Source organism: Sparus aurata, chromosome 15 (genome assembly GCF_900880675.1).
Source record: "Sparus aurata chromosome 15, fSpaAur1.1, whole genome shotgun sequence".
In the NCBI taxonomy this organism is placed as follows: Eukaryota; Metazoa; Chordata; class Actinopteri; order Spariformes; family Sparidae; genus Sparus; species Sparus aurata.
The window spans coordinates 21817423-21838831 of record NC_044201.1 but is presented as its reverse complement, the minus strand read 5'-3'; the positions used below and the strand labels follow the sequence as shown (position 1 = coordinate 21838831).

Below are 21409 nucleotides of genomic sequence, written 5' to 3'. Positions count from 1 at the left end.
CCTCTACGGTGGCCCTGAGGCTCAAAACAAAGCATTTCAGAAAAGACATTTTCAAAAGAAACCCATTTTCCAAAAAGCAAAGTTTCCGAAAAGACGTTTCAGCATTTCACAAAACCTGACAACATTTCAGATAACGCACAGACATTTCAGATTAGGGTAAAGGTTGGACAACACCTATTGTACATTATAGTATAGCATAGTATAGTTTCCTGCCAGAGAGAGTCTTACGTCGAGGTAAAGCGGTGAAAATATTCTAATTATAGCGCAACTGATATTGACTGTTGTAGGCAGGCCTTTTTTTTTTTTTTTAAGGTGTACACTATATGTTGTGCTGCGGCAGTGCATTACTCAGCTTCCTACACTCCTGCTACTTCTCCAAACTGAGGGCGTGCTGACCACGTATACTGTAGGTGATGCACTGACTACAGATCAGCGCTTCATGCAGCTACAGAAACCATCTCTCTAAATGTTCCTGTTGAACCCTGAAAGCACGCTTTATAGAATTAAGACTGAGAGAAGTAGAAACAGGAAATTATATTGAACTCATGGAATAAGATCACAGCCAAGAGGTGTGGTCGCCCTTACCCATACTCTGAAATGTAGTTTTTTTATTAATTTTTTTAATGTGTATTGTTTTGTGAAATGTCGTGTCATCACCCTCAGGGCAGCTGCAGCAACAGGAGAATTTCCCATCTTCCCTTTTCATCCGACAGGATGATGCAGCATTAGAGGAGAAGGTAGAAATCATGTTTTTTTTTTCATATAAATGTTGTCAAGACAGACAAACACAATGCTCACTTTGGGCTTCTTGACAATGTGAAAAATGTGTTCATTGTCAGACATATCCCTTTTACATTCTGCTGACGTCAGTAACAGATCCAGCACTCTTAAAAACTAAAAAAAAGCCAGCTTTTCTCGACGCCCAAACCTAATCCCTCATCTTCTAATGGGGACGATAAGAGTAGGTGTGTCGTTGGAAGATTCACATCTGTTAAACACAACTCAGAAAAATGCAGTGATATGAATAAAAACGTCCCTGAAAGCAGAAGATTCAGATCGGAGGCGTCTTATTCTTTTTCCCCCCATCTTCACCCACATAGCTGTCATGAGAGGCACTCAGAGCTCGGCAGATGTAAGAGATGGATGGTTTCATATGTTGGCACACGGGCAGTAAAAATGTCCCCGTCGTTTGACAGCTTGATTTAGATATACGGAATACCGGGGGTTGATGGTCAGCAAACTAAATATCAAGTCTCCGCCAACAATCTCTGGTGTGCGCGCGTGTGTGTGCGTGTGTGTGTGTGGCGGTGAGACGAGAGCGTTTATCTCTCAGAAGACAGCAGGGTTCTTACAGCTTTAGGGGAAATCAGTAGGCAACACCACTGATGAGAAGATACTTGTGTGTGTGTGCGTGTACAAAAACGTGTGGGAGTGTGCGCTTCACTTTCAGCCGTTCAGGCGCCTTGGTCAGAGGCTGAGTGCTCACACCACCTAGTGGCATTCGGGCCTTGTATCAGTCACCCCTTCAGACAAAACAGCGGGAATATGAAAAGAAAAAACAATATGTGCACCTGCAGAACAAACCTATTCAATCTTTCCATTCGCATTAAGGCAAAACGCACGAGACAGAACATCAGATGGAGCCACGTGGAGTCAAACGCATCATTCTTGCCCCCCGAGCATGTCTCGTAATAAATAACGCCACGGGGAAACGAGGAAGACAACAGGTTATGAAAAAGAAAAAACAACAACAACAAGGGCGCAGGGGAGAGGTGGCAAGGCTGAGATGACAAACGACTCGAGCCAGGGAAAAATTGGCGGGCAGAGGGGGAGATGAAAGGATGAACGCGAGGGGAAGCTGCGAAATTCTGTTGCCTTTCTCCCCGCTCCTTTAGGCTCTACAGCTTCACTGAGAGGCTTTTGATTGACAGCCGGGCAGCGTTAATCCCCCTGCGCTCTGCATCCTTTTTCCTCCCTCTGCCCTCCCTCGCAATCTCTCCCGGTGGAGGACATCCTACCAATCATGTTAACATATAGAAAAACGTTGCGTTATTCCTCCTCCTGTTTACTCTCAGCCACTTTCCTCGCCACTGATCATCACAGGGGCGATGCTCTCTGGTGCTGCCTTTGACTTCCCGCGACTAAAGCACTGTCATGTATAATGTATAGATGCAGATGAAAGGCAGAGGTGTCTGTCATCTACATGCGAGATTCCCTGCTCTTTGGAATTTAAATCTGCACTACCACACCTCCACAGTGTAATCGCACATTTGCATGTTGTGCAACAAGCCACAAAAAGCATAATTACATGTTATTTGTACACGGTTTACCAAACACACTGCCCCGTCTTTCAGATTTCAAAGCCCGCATTCGGTGCCCCAGTTGTTGTATCATGGTTGACACAGCTGTCGCCTCCATGAAATCCACGTTGCCAGATAGTGTTTTCACGACATTCCCCAGGCTCCCCCGAGCTATTTGTAAGTTTGACTCTCGGCTAGCCACTGCAACAAGAATCTTTTGTTTCCATTATGCAGCAGTCAGTCAAGCTGAGGGGCCGTGTCCACAAACTGTCACCGCTGAGTGCTGTTAAGTATACCGACCACGCTTTAGAATCACACTCCATCCCAGTGAGTTCGTCAGGGGGAGACATCTCTCAACACACACACACACACACACACACACACACACACACACACACACACACACACACACACACACACACACACACACACACACACACACACACACACACACACACACACACACACACACACACACACACACACACACACACACACACACACACACACACACAGGGCAACAGGCACAGAGACAAGCTAGAATACAAAGTTGAGCATTCAGGGACCGCCACACACATGAATACCAAAACGAAACATCACTTCTGTTTGGTAAAGTGTTTACCTCCCGCAGCTCAAGTGCATGACAACGTTCAAAGAAAGAAAGAAAACACATAGGGAGTGTACTGAAAGTAGCAACCTTTTTTTTTTTCTTTTTGGAGATACAACTATTTACATGTAACCAAAGACAATGTCCTTGAAACGGGTACAAACATTTTTTTTTTTTATCTTCTTCCTGCGATTTCTTTTTCGTTTTTCCAAATGACAACTCAGAAATATTGTATAAAATAAAAATATAAGCTTCAGGGAAAAAAGTAGTCTAAGCATTTTTAAATGTCCATTAACCGCTATGTACAGGAGTATTTACATTCTAAAATTCCATTCAGACCAGAATTTTTGCAAAGTAATTAACAGTAAACACAGTTGCAGTCTTGTTCACTGCAGCCCTACAAACCAGATAAAAACTAATCTGCTTATACAGGTATGGCTGTCATTCAAATCAGTGATCGTACATGTGAGCAGTACAAGGCGGAGGCGAAAAGTTCATGTGCATCATTACGGGTAAAAATGACACCACGGAAGAATAAATAAATGGGAGCTTAATGCATGATGTCCGATGCAGAAACACCATGAAACAAGGAGTAAAAACATGAAACTACATGTGGCTGGACATGCAGACGACATGACGCCATCAGGGGAAACCCCAACGTCCATCAACGGGGGCGTAAACATTACACCTCCAATTTAATTACGCTTTGAAGACATTTTTTTGCGAGTGTAAGCCGCAGCCATAATTCAAATTACAATCTGTACTGTCCAGCCACCGAGCTGTGTCACATGGGATATCTTTCAATGAAACATGATGTTTTACTTTAGACGCAAGTGGCATCTCACTTGGTAAAAGACTTTGCATTTACAAAAAGGAGGACAAAGCATTAAATTAAATAAAAACAAAATTAAACTTCATTACAATTTCAAAAAGGAAGCACAAGCAACAGTTTCTTTGAGTTATTCATCACATCTGTTATACCAGTGAGGTTAAATGCATACTGCAGATTCATTCTGTTCATTTAATTAAAATTTTAAATAATCTAAACAAACTAAATGTGACCAAATTGATAATGGGTGAGAAGGAAATCCAAAATGTATAATGACGTGTAATTTCCAAGTTCCATTATCAGTCAAATAAAATTACATCCGATCAAAGTCGGCCTGTCGCGCAGTCCTGATTTCTTTAAAAAGCAATTAATAATTCAGATTAAAAAAAAAAAAAAAATGCCCTCAAGGAAAAAAGACAACGAATCTAAAAACGCCTAAGAACAGTTTACTAAAACAATAACAGAAAACTCAAAAGCTAAAAATATGCTCTTTCCCTTAAACATTCAAGCCAACTGCAAACATGTAACTAAATGGATGTATGCGTTCAAAAAAAATCTTTTCACACAAGTTTACACATAGAGACGTCATTCTAACATCCATGAAAATTATGTTTTTTTTCATGCTAACCAATGATTTCACCCTTGGCTCTGATGTGGATGAGTAGAGATTAAAATGTAATGATCCGTAAAATTTGATTCAGGAGGTTTCACGCTTCAACTAGGCGGCCAGGAGTCGAGACTAGACGGGACAGGAGACTCCACTTCAGTGGCCTGCTGCTGTCCATCTTCATATGCGACATTCCACTGAGTATTTTGAAAGTTTAGCCTCTGCCCAGTTCCCCGTTACCTGAGGAGGGATCTCGATCTGACTCCGAGTGTGGCGTTAGTTGAGTGGAACTGAAGGAAATGTCCGTCAGCTAGCAGGGCTTTGGTTCAGGCTGTGCTCCAGAAAGGGAGTGAAACTTTCATATATTTGTGTGTTCACACATCAGCATACGGCTTAATTGTTGAAATTCAGAATGATCACGGCATCAGGTGATCTGGTGAAGTTAAGGGAATGCTCTGCCGAGTCTCCAATGACCCCATGTGGCTCCTGTTCGGAGGGGGCCCACACCAGAGTAGCCTGGGATCCCTTTAATGTGCAGAGTGTGAGTCCAGAGTCTGGCTGTCTGTTAACAGTGTTCCAGGTAGTCGATGACCCGCGAGATGGACTTCTGTCCTGTGGTGCCCATGGCACACTGTGTGAGACAGAATGAGGAAAACAAGAGTGTGAGGGCGCTAACATGTACAACAATACCATCCCGCTTCTGCACAGAGGATGTTTGAGCTCCTGTTCACTTGAAAGGGATATTTATGAAACAGATGGTTCCAGTCTTCAGTTCTGACAGGATGAGTCACATTCAAAAGCTGCTGCAAAATCCACATCTGTGTCTGTGTAAACGTCCTGTTTAATATTAATGCTTAAATTGTTTTCAAATTACCATTCACATCGCAACTCCAATTACGCTGCGTAGATACACAAGAAGCATATTTAATTGATAACAACCTATTGATCACAGTACAATATTTTATAAAAGCTAAGTGCCACTAGAGGCTGTGCAAGTGATATCCGACCGGCTGAAAAGCTGTTGAGAGATATTTGGAATGAGCTTCAATCATATATTCGTCTTTTCAGCCTCAAGCTCTGCGTTAATGAAGTAAACAGAAATAAAAGCTTCAATTTTCATCCAAATCCTGGTACTTTTCTCAGAAAGGAGCCAAAGGATAGAGCAGAAGGAGTGCCGATTATATTTGAAACTGAAGGGAAATGTACTTATAAAAACTGGCTGGCAAAAAGATTTATTTGATCCAGGTCATAACACTGGCTTTTGCTCATTGGGTCTAATTAACAGGCTTTTTGCAAATTCAATGCAATTTGCCAGGAGCTAAGGATAAAATCAAGATTTTTAAGTGTTTACTATAATACCTCTGATCCAAGTATTCTCAGTTTTTTATCGAAAAATCTAATCATATTGGTATCATTTTTCAAATCGTCATAGAAACAACAGCATCTACAATGCTGATGACAGGAGGTCAGGAGGATGACAGGAGGTTCATCCTGACAGTCGTACTCACAGTGAGGTTCATGAAACTCAAGAACTTCTTCAGCATTTCTGTCATGATGGAGAAATCCCCTTTAGGTAGATGCTCTCTCACAGTAGTCACATTTATCTGAGTGGGAAAGAAACGTGGGTGAGCAACGACATGATTATCTGCGCGTGGGAAAAAGAATCTCCAACACATTGCGGATGTGTAGGTCTCATCTTCTTACCTGGCTGCCCTGGCAGAGACAGCCCAGCAGCAGAGCAGTGTAGGAGGCAACAATGCTGTCTTCCATATGCTTTCCTGCATGCTGCAAAGCTACAGCAAACACAAAAGGAGAAAGAAAAAGATTGGTACAATCACAGACACGCAAACTGCCTCGTCTCCGCTTACATACCCAAAAGGCTGCACTGTGGCTACTACGTTCTGTTTAAGTCAGAAATGGACACATTGTTTTACTTGTTGGGAGGTGAAAAAAACACAAGTATAAGAAGTATTATTTTTTTTACATTTCTAGCTTGTGATTCAACCATCTGAACAAAAAAAAAAGCACTGCAGTGCATGAGTTGTTTACTGTGAGTGACAGGACAAACACATAAGCTGTTAGCACTACGTTGTAGATTTGACCTATTGCTAACAGCTTGTGCCGGCGGATTTTTACAGATGCAAGTGTCATTGTAACAAAGTCAGTAGGTGCATCGGAGTAATGTACAACACAGCAAAGAACAGCTAAGTATTCTGCCAGTCACACAAAATCATGTAGCTTTATTTGGGGCACAGCTAACGATCATTTTCAGTATAGATTAACCTGCCAATTTCATGTTCTCGATTAACTGACTTGTAAAATATCAGAATGTGGAGAAAAATGTCTGGAACTTTGCTTCAAAAACTACAAGGAAGTGATCAAAATAGTGATCAGCTTTAGTGGGTATACATATTGTTTAGAGGCTTTGTGATCCAGTATTTAACTGCAGTTATGAACAAACCCGACCTTGCTCCAAGTCACATGTTTTTCTTACCCCAATTTTAAAGTAACATTATGTAGAAATTGGCATTTTGTGCGATTTGACGCCCCCCACAGTTTACCGTGTGCAGGACCACTATCATTAATCCCAATCCCAGGTCTGTAACAGTTTGTCAGATGTAATGCAGGTGCTAACTACAAAGAAAACTCATTATGCCACAATGTTATGTGTTGAAAACTTGTATGCAGAAGTAAAGTGATGGGGGGGTTTGAGTGCCTGAGACTTACTCTATATCATCACACTTTCCCATCAACATTATTTTGAAGCTGTTATTTCTAAGGTAAAAATGTTACATGTTGCTTTAATTACTCAAACGCAAAGAGGCTTTTGAACCTGGCAGTAATCACTCCAGCAGCACGAATCACATCCATTTAGATTGTGATTTTAGCCAAAGCTAAAAACAGCTCCACTTGCTTGCACACAAGTGTCTACCTTTATTTAGGTCCAACTCTTCATCCTCCTCCTCCTTCTTCTCGCTCTCTTTATTCTCAGTCTGGCTGTCGTTGTTTTCGGCTGCCACCCACTGGATCTCTCCCGACGTCTCCTGCCACTCTCCACTTTGGTCCAGTGCCGGCTTGGGCGCCTCGCTGATGAGGTCGTCTGTCTTAGCCTCAGCCAGGATGGCAGCAGCCTCCCTCTCCAGGAAGAGCTAGGATTCAGAGAGAAAATAAACACTTGTGAGCTCCAAACACAGCATATTTTAAATAATTCAAAGGGAATCAAGGAGCAGTAGCTAAGCGTGAAAGCAAGGGGTATTTCTTCGTGGCAAGGTCAGAAGGCAACTGGGTATACAATAACTCTGCAAAAAACCTTCAAGTCCTGAACGTGAAAGGTTATTTTGAAGTTGATTACTAATTTATCCTCAAAGGTTCTGTTCAGGCTTTCAGGAAACGCTAATGAGTAAGTGGGGCAAGGATTTTGGTGAAAGTACTATCAATAATGAAGCAAAATATTCATAAGATGACATTTTTATCTTGAAATTCTAGTTAATCCATCGATTTACACACGCGTATTACTTAGTACTCACGCTTGTAAAATGTGTGCAAGCTTAGTGTAATGTGGCACACGGGATGTTTGAAATGATGATACAGCAATACACCATCATCCATATTCAAAGCTCCAGGGTGATGTTTCAACTGTCTCCCTATGAAAAGAGGTGAATCACTAGTTCACCTGTTCATGCAATACAAAGTCTTATTTGAAGCGTGAAAACATTGATTTTTCCTCATGAGTGGTCCTCACAAACTGTTTCTGCTCACATCCTTACTTCGAAACACTCCTGTAAGCCAAGACAAAAAAAGGACTCCACGATGACAGCTGAAATATTTATTAATGAGTCCTGGCACGGTTCCTACCTGCACCAGGGCAGCCAAAGCACCGGAGGACGTGGGCTTGTCAGCTCCGTCTCCCTGAATCTCAGCTGTGCTTGGCGGTGCCATTGCTGACGATGCAGCTGTGTCAGATTGTGTTGGGTCAGCAGGCTGCATCAGGCTGTCTTCCAGACAGGTGTCGTCTACCTTGTACTCCATGTCCACCAGACAATGGCGGTTTCTGGAGCTGTACTCCACAAGGTTAATTAGCAGACCCAGACCCTGGTACACAGGATATAAAAATAAGACACGCGTACAGACATATACATCATATTTACAATTAAGGGGTGTTGTTTCGTCTTGTTCAAGGGCCCCTTACCAGTACTCGCACGTCAAAGCGCTGCTCCTGGGGGATGTAGCGGGGAACTCGAAGGACGCAATTCAGAGCAGTTCCTATTAGTTGCTCCTGTTCGCCTGTCTTGGTGCTTCCCCACTCTGCAGACAAACATAACATCATAATTAACCTACATTCAAACTAGTCAAAGCATTTCCCTGCTGACAACCTGTCCTGAAAATAACATTTCATGGTGAACTCTATATTCCAGCTAAGCCTGAGTGAAGTCAATGAGCACATTAATAACTGTATTTTCAAATACTGATACTGACTATACGTCACAATTTTACAAAAGCATGCAATATGAGATAAAAAAGAATTTTTCATCCAGTGAACTCTACTTCGTTATTATGCATTACAACAGACAAGCAGTAAGCAATTACACTGAATTTATGTTCAGCTCTTAGGATGCATAAATGCAAGATTAAGGTACAAAGGCAAAGCAAAAAAGTACCATTGTCATGGGTAAGGTTCAGTAGCACTCCTATGACGGCCCTCATGCAGTCTTCCACTGCTTTGCCCACGTTACTGAAGCTGCAGTGGGGCAGCGCTGCACCCGACGATGACAGGGAGCTGTTGTTCAGCGCCCTGCTGTACCTCCGGATCATATCCTCACAGTATCGCAAAGCTCTGAAGAAAGTAAGAAAAAACAAAACGATAATGTTTACAGCAATGAGTTTTTTTTTTCTTTAAGGAAACAACAAGAGGCAAAGTAGAAGTGGAGCAGGAGATTTATAAAAACAGATATTATGTCTCTATCAAACACAAACATTACGCTTAATCAGGTCCAGATTTTCAGACAATACCAACACACACAAATCTTTGTTGGCTCCGATGCTCAAAATTATGGTATTTAGGGAGCTAAGTAACGTTTGTGTCTATTACTTTAGGATCTGGGCTCTACTAATTACGTTTTTGCTTGTGAAGATTACATTAAGATTACAGAAGATTTACATCAACAGACATGCAAGTGAAAGAGCCATTATACCCCTGAGGACACGCTTAAATATGATGGGTACAATGTTGTAACAAACCGTATTACAGGTAAACTGAGTGAACTGTTGTTATAATAGTCAGTGCCACAGTTTGTGTCTAGTCAATAATGGCTCCAAGCTGTGTCTGGTGCTCACCTGGCAGAGGAGACAATAAGTTGTGAGTCTTTGTAGGCAATCAAATAACCCTGGTTTTCTGGGTTCTGCACAGTCACCTGTTGGCAGAAGATGAAAGAGAAACAAAATCAATAGAGAGGAAAGTACACCGAGAGGCTCAAAGTCATCAAGAAACAGAAAATGAGGGGAGACACTTCGGACTTTGATCATTGACATTTTGTGTGAGATAGTTGATAAGAAACAGTGTTTTAAACAAAGCCTTTCACTAGGTAACACTAAAGGTTACCATCCAATTGGCAGTTGTCAGCGATGAATTACTTGACAGAGCAGTACTTACACTTTCAAGCACTCTCAGACACCTCTCAGCCCCCCATAAAGATGCTACAAGGTTCTCCTTGTCGTCCTCTTGGCTCAGGTTCTGCACACACTCTTTAACTGTGGCAACACAACACACACAAGGCACATGACTATTACACATCCTGAAAGGTGCACGTGAGTCCAAAGCTGTGAAACTTGCTGTGAGAAGCACCTTTGAAAATACATACACACAATTAAGTAGACTTTAAACTGCCCACCCATCTATCACCAAATATGGACGTACCTTTGTCTACAATGTGATCCAAACCTCCCAGTAGTCGCAGTTCTTCTTTGAACCAATCCCCGGCTCTTTTGGAGGTTAGTGAGAGCAGTGTCTCCATGGCAAGGTGACCCGTCTACAACGGAAAGAAGAACATGTCAAATCTGCAACAAACTGCAAGTATCTTTCCAACGATTTGCATGCATAGTTGATACCTGTATTACAAGTTGACTATTTTCATAAATATTACATGTACAAAAAATACAAGCTGGTATATACAATAAAAGTAGGAATATAAAGCACTACATTTGAATAGAGCCATAACTTCAACACAAAGCAATGAATGCTTTTATTGGACCAAATACTTTTTGACTAAAACATCAGTGCAGTGCAACAGAGTAACCTTCCCTAGGAACACCATTAATTCTTCATATCAACTTAAAAATAAAAACTGCGATGTTCAAGGAACTCATTCAAACCGAAAACCATCGTTTACAGATAACACAATAATCTTCGACAAACAGGTGCTCAGTAAATTCTTCAATACAAATCTAAGTGAAGGGTAAAAGAGAGTGAAGTGCATTAAAACCCAATTAGACTGACATTTTATGCTCAATTTGACAAATAAGGCTTTTACTAAAAGCCTTTCCAATTAAGTTTAACTAAAGAATCGATGCTGTTTAACTTAAGGGAAGAACAATCATTAAAAAAAAAAAAAAAACATGAGAAGTTTGGTCGCTTGTTTAAAAAGGTACACCCATAAGTGAAACTTGATTCTTTCATCAAAAAAGTACAACCCACCGTGATGTTCTCCAAGTCGAGGTGCTTGTTGTGTACAGTTTCGCACAGCTTTCTTATTTTCTCCTTGACTTTTTCCACCTCCTTTGCGGTGAGCTGATCCTGGTGCGCCGAGTAGTCCTGGTCCAGCTCCAGCAGCTTGATCATCAGCTCCAGGCAGGCCCTGTCCAGGTCCATGTTCAGACGGTCCCGACTCAGAATGTACATCAAGGCAGCCGTGCAGAGAGCAAGGTTCTGATGGAACAACAGAGACTGGCTTTTACAAAGACGTGTAGGTGGTGTTGAGTATACAGAGATGAGACCAGCGTGAAAATTTTGTTAACCTGCCCACTACCACTACTGCCTTCGCCAAGTTAAGAGGATTTAGCCTGGAGGGTAACAAACAGTGCCTGTACAACCAAGGAAAGTACTGCTTACTGTAAAAGGTTACACTTCAGTGATGACTGAAGCTGTGCTTAACGCCTCAAGGATTCGACCAGAATGTAATAATTAAATTAAATATTGACTTTTGAGTAAGCGCAGGCATTTAGAAATCAAACATCCTCTACATTCACAAATACTGCGGAGGTGTTGAACAAGTCATTAAAACAAATATCACCCTCTTTAGACTACATTTGGCATTTCGAGTTTCTGTAAAGCTGCTCTGCACTACTATTGGTGGCTACTCCAGGTTAGTAAAAATACAGAGACAAAAAATAAATGAACAGACTGAAACTGCAGGTCTGCATGTCTGAAAAAAGTATATTAAGTCAGGATATTGCAGTGCAAACCTTACACTTCAGCGTATAATAAGCAATAACTTGGGTATTCGAAAAATATAAAACCAATAGACAATTCTCTTCTTGTGGTTAGTTACAGAAATAAGTGTATTTGTAGACGTCAAGTGATATGAGAATGTCAATTTCGAACCTAGTTTAGTTTAGTCTAGTTTAACCTTGCTGTAACTTTATTGCAGTCTAAGTGCCCCTGCACTTTTGTTACTTTTGAGTCATTCGTTACTTAAGAAAAAGCAGCTAGGGTTCATGATTAAAACTACTATAAAAAAAACACCTTGCTCCCAACCTTCTGAATGCAACTTTGTAACATCTCCACCTAGGACAAAATAAGCAACAAAAAGCAGCAATTTCTCAGAAGTGGCGAGAAAATAAAGAGGATTTCACTGACCGGATGTTGAGGAGCATCACTGAGGATTTTGAAGACCTGCGCCACTTTCCCCCTGGCCCGCAGGTGCATCCTGAAACTAGGCATGGCACACCGTGTGGCCAAGCTAATTATACTGGAGCAGTGAGAAAGAGAAAGAAAGAATTACTGAAATGTTCAATCAAATATTTATCAGTCCTGTGTTTAAAACTATGAATAATGAGAGAAAATGTGGCACAGTCAACTTCCAAATCAGTGTCACCATTTGTGATAGCCATCTGCGACATGATGTTTTGAATCTCTACTCTTCTACTCTTTCTACTTTTCACCCCCAACATTTTGCAAGTGTCAAGACTGGAAAAACTACTGACAAAGAAAAAGCAGGCTGGACTCCCTGCAGCTCTCTCTAAAGTCAAGGTAGTTTCTTTTGAGTGGATTCCATTTTCACAACAGAATGCATAATGCTTTATCAGACAACAGAAAACACATGGTTATCTGGGCATCTTAACCCAACAGAAGGAGAAGGAAATGGAAGTAAGACACAGAAAGGGAAAGTACACAAGCAGTTTCTAAAGGGCTTATAATTTTGAAAATTAAAATCACAAGAATACTAAAGTGGATGATTATTCACAGAGAAATGATTGTCACTGTCAGTCAGCATTTCACCAGACAAAAAAATAATCCTTTTTGCATTCTCTGTGGTCTCTTTAAATACATTCACTTTGTATCTCTACCTGCTGTTCTCTGTTAATAGTATTACTTAAAGGATTGTTGCATTGCTTCAAATAAAAGCAGCTATTGCTCTGATTGATTTATGAATGAGCAACTGCTAAATTAACATAAATAAATGTTGGGCGACAGGTTCTTTTACCATTCAACCAACCTAGTGACGTACAGCCAGCACTACAAATGTACCACTACAAAAGAAATCTCTGCAAGACTCAGAGCCGCACTGTCGGATGCCGCAAAAAGGCAGCACTAAGTGTTTTTCTCCACTTACCTAAGGCATCTTGTGTTGAGTGGCTGGCTGCTCTTCAGTCCAGTCTCCAGATACTCAAAATCATCCGTGAACTCTTGATTCTCTCCGAACTCCACCACGTCATTGAAGTGCTTCACATGCTGCACCACTGTGTACAGCTGGTGGAAGGGGAACAGGGTTAATTAGAGCTAATTGGAAAGCAGTGCATCTGTCCAGGCGCACAATCAGCTCACACAAACACAGAGAACTGTGCTCATTGTTAAATTCCTCTATATTGGTTCCATTAGCAGCAATAGCTGACTGTGCTAATACCCCTCATCAATAAATGCACAGCATGTGGAGTAAGGGCCTGATCAGCAGTTGACTGTATGTTTCCCACCATCAACAGTCATGCTGTGTATGCACTCAGCATGACACAGGAGGGAGGACCTGGGTTTAAGATGACACCAGTGTGTAGTGAGAGCTTAACTGAAGCAATTTTTCCTCAGGGGATCTGTGGCTAACAGGCTGATCTGGGGCCAGAAGGCCCATCTGTAAATGACACAAGCTGTTCGGGAGTTTAAATTAACAGCAACAGTCCTCATTGCTGCTGCCAACCCATGCTGGGGTTCAAATAAACAAAAGCTAGCTTGACATGCATCAGATGAACACCACCCCTTCTTGCTGCATCAAACGAGTCAAAGCAGCTTGGCTGGGTATGAAAAAGAGATTATTCTGTAGCAGCATGCAAGCAATTGTCATAAAAATTGAACAAAAACGAGCATTAGGCTACAATAGACAGTGCCTCATCTGCCCCCTGTTCCTCAGCAGACAGCTAAAAACAACTCCAGACTCACCTCTTTGTGCTCCTTCCTGCATTTGAGCGCTGTGACAATATCCTGGTTAAGTCGCGTGGGGAGGGTCTCTGACTTAATGACTTTGGGCGGCGGCGGAGGGGCTTTGAACAAGCCATCATCTTTATGGGAGTTGCTGTCCTTGCTACTGCTCGATAGAATGGCCTGAGGAAGGAAAGAGGCAGAGAAATGGGTCTCATACTAAAGTTACAAAATCTGTTTAATGACATGTCCACAAGATTTACCACAGCTGAACAGTCTGTTAAGCATACAAGTCTTTAATAAGCGTTGTTAACAGATGTCACATGAGGTAGAGTAAAGTTAAAACACAACTTTTAAACCCCAGTGGCCAGCCTCTGATTAGCCTGTCTATGAACAAACATTTAATTCCATGGGGGGGACAGAATATAAGTGCATGTGAACAGAAAGACTAATTGGAGCAATTAAACAAAGACCAGTAAACAATATCCTCTGTTGTGGACAGCAGGAAATGGGGAATTATGTAAACAAATGGTACTAGCTATTAGCATTCACTTTACATAATACCCTGTAATATTGTTTGCCTGCTCTGTGCGCCAAATTAATATGTACATTTCAAATGAGAACTGAATCAGCATCCACACCAATATCCAATCGGACAGCGATATCTTACCGGAGCAGTTTGAGATCGAGGCAGTGGTGGCACAGGGATCTCCTCAGGCTCAGGTTGGTTCCAGTGGCGTGCGTTGTACACAGCTTTAGCAGGGGACTGGAACCCAGTTAGAATATAAAGGAGGAAGGTAGAATCATTAACTCAATGTCATCAGTGCAGGAATACTTAGTCACCCAAAGCTCAAAGCACGGCCACCACAAAGAAAGATAGAAAGACTCCCATGTTAATCACCATAAAACTGTTGTAGCACAAAGGTTAAGCTACTGTTCTGAATTAGCACAACTGAACACATAAATATTGCATACTGCAATTATGATGATAGACTGAGACAACGGCAGCCTGAGTAGTAGGAGCACAATAGTCCCCAAGCAGCGCAAAACTGAAACTGAAAATGACACATTGTTCGACTCGATTATATATTGCAAAGACAATGTTCAGAGTTGTGTTGGTGATGTAGAAACAGTAAACACACAAAATTAAGAAGACAGAGCACAAATAACCCAAAGCCACTGCAAAACAGCATCTAGAAAAGCAGAGTCAATGTGGGCATTGCACAATCTGCATGAGCTGTTCAGATAAATATGGGCCTGAACTGGGTAACACTCAAACCCCCTTCATATTGGAAGACGATGTCGGGTGCGTGCAACTGATAAAAATGTAACCCATTCATGAGGTTGCTGTGACAAGTTAATCACTGGGGCATCACCATTCAGAGTTTCAAGTCTGGAACTGAACTTCTAGCACACATTACTGCAAAATCACAGAATCAGAACCAAATAAATGTAGGTTACAGTTGTTTTTCCCATCTCGTTTCTTAATTTTTTCCTGATCCTCTCCTCCTCTCCTATTATCTCAGTCAATTTTTAGTCAGGGAGGTTATTCTGTTATGCAAATATCATTTAAACTCAATAAGATTATAAGGAATGTGTTTCCAAAGCCAGGTAGTGTCAGACCTGGGAACCGGGCAGGTGTGATGATTAAAGTTATCCAGAGTGAGTGCAGGCAGAGATACACACAGAAAATGTCAGGCATGCTCAATTACCTTTTTAGGCCCACTGAAAATCTTTTTAAATCCACTGCCAACATCCTTTGATTTATCACTTGGTTTCCCTGAGCGCCCCTTCTGCCCCTCAGTGCCACAAGGACTGGAGTCATCAGCGAAGTCAAAAGCATCTGTTGCAGAAACCAGAGCACACGCATCAATATGTGAATGGATTGGACCGCTGTGGTTCAGATGACTTTGTCGCTCCAAGTTAAAGATCAGCTCACCTGTGTTGCTGCTGGCCTGACTGTCCTGAGAGTCACTGGTATGTGGGCTGTCCACACTGGAACTCAGAGCAGCTAAGGCTGCAGCTGCCTTCTTCGCCTTCTTCTCTTTGGCCTTAGGGCTCTCCTCGTCGCTGTCACTCTCACTCAGGTCATCAAAGCCAAAGTACTTGATCTTGTAGCTACTCTTGCCTGCCATGGCACCTTCTGGACCCTCCTCGCCCTCCTGGTCCTCTTTGTCAAAGCCAAAAAACTCTAGCTTGGTCTCAGTCTTGGTTTTCTTGGTCTTTGTCTGGGTGGGTCTGAACCTTGGAGGACACAGAGAGAGGAACCGTTTTTTTGTATTGTTGTTTATTTACTGAAACTGTAAAGAACTGGAGCATGACAAGAAAAACAAAAAGCAGCCACCGAACTAAACACGTAAAACAGAACAAGACTGAGAAGTATGCATTCAAACTATTGTGCAACTCAATTAGCAGGAAACTGTTTACCCGAAGACAACACAATCTTATTGTTTCAAAAAACACTGAAACATCATAAATAATACACCTATAATGGACCACAAACACTACACACACTTGTGGCAGTGTCTCCAAAGAGCTGATCTAAACAGTAAAACTGAAAATAAATCTCCTCTACTATCTAGCGTTCAAGTAAATTTAGACTGGGTGGGTGATGTGACACTGTATGCAATGATATTTACAGTCTTGCCTTGTTCCATCCTCTGTTAGATGAATGTCAAGTCCTGTGACTGAGACCTTTAGTCTGAAACTCAGAATTACAAATAAAAGCCTCGGTGTTGTTGAATAATTTGCTTAGCCTGCAAAGCTTTGTCTAATCTGTAAACAAGCTTTTACACGCCTGCAACATTTCAAACTCATCAACTTGAATGAAACAGCAAAGAAAGCGCACAAAAACGTTGCTTCAACTTTAAAACTATCATCAAGCAACCTAAACGTTGACTTTGGCAGCATGGAACTCCTCCAAGTGGAGAACATTGCTTAAAGTAAGAGCACTGCTCATGGACTCACTTTAATTATAATATTTTAACACCACTTTCCGTTTTACTTAATTGTCCAAATAATTAGACTGTATAAAGTAGCTACACCCTTTTCTTTCTGACATCTATATTAAGGCATACATGTATTATATAGTGCACATTTCACTCCTCTGTGTCTTAACAGATAGTCCAAATGGTGGAGTTTAGTTTCAAGACACTCAATTAGAAAGTTTGCGTGGCTATGCACACAACAAATTGTAGCAGATAAGTGATGTTCGCCATCTGTGGTTGTCTCATTTAAATATGTTCACAAGGGCTAAAAATATTAATACACTCACACAAAAATCAGAATGACTCACACATGACTCAAAAGTTATGAAAGCTCCTAAATATCATTTTTATCCAAATGTCAAAATGGGTTCGGATGATATTTTTGTTCACATCCCACACGGCCAGATTAGAAAGCCCGAGTGACGAAAGGAATTCGAAGACAACATTTTAGGGATATTCTCCACAACACAGACTGTTAAGACTTTTTACTCTCAGGAAACAGAAACAGAAAAAAAAAAAAAACTTACCTGGAAGGTTTGGGTGGGGGAGCGTCAGACTTTTTCTTCATCTGGCCTGCTTCTCCAAGGTCAGCGGGAGCAGCTGGGGTGACCAGTTCATCAATGCTCCGCTCAATTGAGTCCTGGATGGTGACGTTGCACACTGACAGACAGGAAGGGTGCAGAACCGTGTAGTCCCGTACCCTCCCACCACCCCTGCCTGCAGGCTTGGCTGCTGTTTTAGCATTGGCAGCAGTACTACATGCACTAGCAGAAAAGACACTGTTGGGTTTATCTTGGGCACTCGTTTCAGTGGGCTTGGTGCTGTCGTTTTCAGCAGGTTCAGGGGACATTTTGTTAGGCTTGCCAGGCCGCTGGTATTTCTTGCAGTTTGAAGCCCTTAGGGTAAATGGGGAAGGGGGGATGTTGTCCACTGGTTCTGGTGGAGGCTCCTGCTCTGCATTTTTCATCTCTTCTGATGGCAGTCCATCATGAAAGGAAGCAGTTTGGAAGTCTCTGCTACCACCTGGTGCATCAGTGGACAGTTTAAGCGAGGTGTCTACATTGGGAGAGGAGAAGCTGGAACTCTGGGATGCTGAGAAGGTCAGATCACCGGAGGGGACTGTGTTTGACAAAGTGGTCAAACTTGCAGGTTTTTGGTTGCTTACTGTTGTACTTTTAACCAGGGCTGGTTATTTTTAAGAATCTTCACTTCAGATGTTTGTTTGCCTATGAATGTAAAAGAAAATCACAGATGGTTACATAAAGCAGCTGACACTGTGTCACAAAATAGCTACTACACAGACACCATTAATACAATAATGTATCAACAGGTAGGCTACAAGATAATGAATTAACTGATGTAAGACAACCAGAGGCATATCTAAAAAGGACTATTCATGTTAATCAACTTTATGTACTAATAACTTACTTGTGAAATTAGCTGTTGAGCTTGCAGAGCCATGTGCAGAAGCCACAACTGTGGCTGTCCCACCACCCTGCACAACAGTCATCTTTGTCACTACGCCATCATTGACTTTGGGCTGGGACACGCTGTCAGAGGTTACAGTCTTGGACTCATCATCGCTGTCAAACCCAAAGGGATCTTCTTCACTGTCGCTGTCCTCAAGTCTAGGCCTCTTGGAAAGCTCAGAAACATCAGGTTTTAACAGAGGCCTTTTGCCCCCCAATTGAGCCTTGTAGGTGGTCTCCCCCCATTTGGTGGTCAGTGTGGGCTTTTTATTGGAGAAGACCTCTTCAAATTTCGAATTGGCCTCCCCTCCCTTGCGGTTGTATGTTTTACCGAATCTAGATGTCATGTTGGCTGCTTTCTGTTACATATTCCCTGTGAACAGAGGCAGAGCACATTCATCATTCCACTCAAACGTCAATATAACTGCACATCAGTCATCGCACATCTCAGCAGATGTCTGTATGAAATGTAACATTTAATGTAACGCAGCACTGCACCGCGTTCAAGAAGTGGCAACAGAGATTGTCGATTAGCTGGCAGGGTTGGGTTATTCAACTTGGAGTTAGCTCATAAGTCTTGTGTCAACTATTGGTTGCTAGCACACCAAGTTAGCATTGCTAACTCGCTAGCTCAAGCTGCAAAGCTTACAAATGACATTTTCGGACGAAACTGGGCGATGAGATAGGAGGCTTGAGCGATTTAGATAAACTTTAGTCAAACTTGGACTTAACACATTACCTAACGTCACAGTGACAAGACAGTTAACTTGCCTACGTCTGTTAACCCTAGCAAAGGCCTGCTCCTCCTTGCAAAGTTACTATAAAGTTAGCAATTAGCCGTTAGCTTCAACACTGCTAAACTATGCTAACGTTAGTCGCCTGTTTACATTTCACAGTTGGCGGCATCAAATGTGAGAAGTGTCGTGTTTAAAACAGGATTAAGCAATTTTAAATATGGCTTCAAGTGCATTTATTAATGTTTAGAAATCGTCGTGAGTACAAAAGATAGCATCACACAGTTACCTCTCAACTCCGGCGACTAGCTAAACGTCCGCTTGTTTTTTAGCCAGCCGGCTAGGCCTGATCTCCCACTCGCGCACAAATCAAGCGGTTAAAGTCCGTTCCGCGCAGCAGAAACAACACTAGAAACACATCTCCAACCCGAACACATCCCCGGGACAATGCCCGTTATCGAAGAAAGGCGCCCAAAACGTACCCGTTTCTGTAACAGTCTAAACAGAGTAGATAATCCGGACTTTTTGCATTCTGTAGTGCCACTGACGGCCATTAAAATATCCCCTCCCTCCTCGTTCCCTGCCAAGACCCCCATCAAGTGCGCTGCGAGACGGGGAGCGGCCAATCAGCGACTGGGATGGTTTCCTGTGCTGTGAGGTTCAGTCAGCAAACGTTGCTCTGATTGGTTTAGAACTGAAACCATAACAAACGATAGGGGGCGCAAGAGGACCACAGTAGTTGATATGAACTTGAAGACGTGCCAAAGAGAAACAGCAGCGACGGCGTCGTCTGTTTTTAGCATTCATGATCGGTAACTCTGGATTAAAACGAGTTTGTAATGCTTTAATTTTTCTATAAACTATAATTCATACAAGTCTTAAACTATATGCATGCCTGGATTTATAACATTCATCCTCTAATCTCTGAGTAAGCCTTATTACAGGGTGTAAAGGGTCAGTTCACTCAAATCAACAAGCTGTCAACAGTTAAAAGGCAATATTTGTTCAGCATGAAAGCACCGTTACTGCAATAAAATCTATTTTCACGTGAACAGGGCAGTTGTGTCGGAAAATGCAAATTGATGTTAATTTTATGTAACACTGATTTTATGTAACCTAATGGCTGGTGACTGATACTGGTATCTTGAAAACCATGGGAAAAGAAAACAAGAATGCACATGGCTACATTCCAGTAGACAAGGATGAAATTATGTTTGTTTTTTTGTATTTTTGTCATTTGAGCAAACCAACCTTTGAACCCGTAAGGTACATGGGAAACATTAAGGGTCAAATTGGTCTGCCAAGGGGAATAATATATTGTTTTACTACTTTAAGTTTATTTTATTTTTAAAAAATGTGTATAACAACTTAATTTAGTACCAGCTCAAGATACGAAAATGTAAACAGAATACCAGGGGATCACAAACATGCAAGAAAATGTTTATGGAAAATATAAAAATAATGACAACAACATTTTAAAAAAAAAATTAAAATGTAATCTATTATTATTATTATCTATTAAAACATTATTCAAATGGCTAAATCAAACTATGATAGGTAAAATATATTCCTCCTAATTAGTGTGGTATTTCATAGATTGTAAGTACTGTTCACTCTTATCTTAAATAATAAAATGACTGACCTTATTCTCAATTTTTCTGTTGCAAATTTAAAAAACCAAACAGAACATGCATATACATCAGAGTGAAATCATTCATAAAGGTAACATTGATTGATCATCTTTAAAATCTTTTTCCACAGTCTTCAAGTGTTATCACAATGCCAGAATAAATGAGCCACAGTTTCCAAATGGGTTCTTTTAAGCTATCTAATCACATCACTACAGTTTTCACAATATTACTATCTGGTTGCCGCATCAAAAGCACTACTAGCAAAGTGCTCTACTAACACAATCACTGTGTTCTCAATAAAGCATTATCAAGTCTATCTTATAAAATCCATAGAAATGTAATTCTATAGGGCCATGTCTGGTTGTTCTGTGCTCACTGAACTGAACGTTCAGACACCTGCAGCATGCTGGGAAGCAGTCAGCACATAGATCACCGACACTGGCACTGGTTTGGGGCGCAGATGGTGTCAAGTGAATGAATAGTGTGTTATAAACAGTTGGGGTCTGCAGGGCAAAGTGGTCCCAACTGTATCAACACTGAAATGACCATTACTCAGCAGCCTGTGCCGACATCACAACATCTCCTTCAAAAGCTTGGACGTCCTCGTGAAGAAAACGGAGGGA

General features: G+C 41.6%; 1 protein-coding gene across 1 annotated transcript; it reads right to left on the bottom strand.

Annotated features, from left to right (window-relative positions):
* Positions 1 to 2903: 2903 nt before the first annotated feature.
* wapla (WAPL cohesin release factor a) lies at positions 2904 to 19756 on the bottom strand. The gene is given in 21 exon segments (XM_030442302.1): positions 2904 to 4974; positions 5852 to 5947; positions 6048 to 6136; positions 7276 to 7492; positions 8199 to 8435; positions 8533 to 8648; positions 9002 to 9177; positions 9678 to 9754; positions 9994 to 10091; positions 10258 to 10369; positions 11035 to 11265; positions 12196 to 12307; positions 13172 to 13308; positions 13987 to 14148; positions 14636 to 14731; positions 15678 to 15808; positions 15905 to 16209; positions 17480 to 18131; positions 18134 to 18178; positions 18381 to 18794; positions 19445 to 19756. Coding segments are annotated over 20 exon segments (3543 nt in total). The 5' UTR covers positions 18769 to 18794; positions 19445 to 19756; the 3' UTR covers positions 2904 to 4908.
* Between the last annotated feature and the right edge of the window lie 1653 nt (positions 19757 to 21409).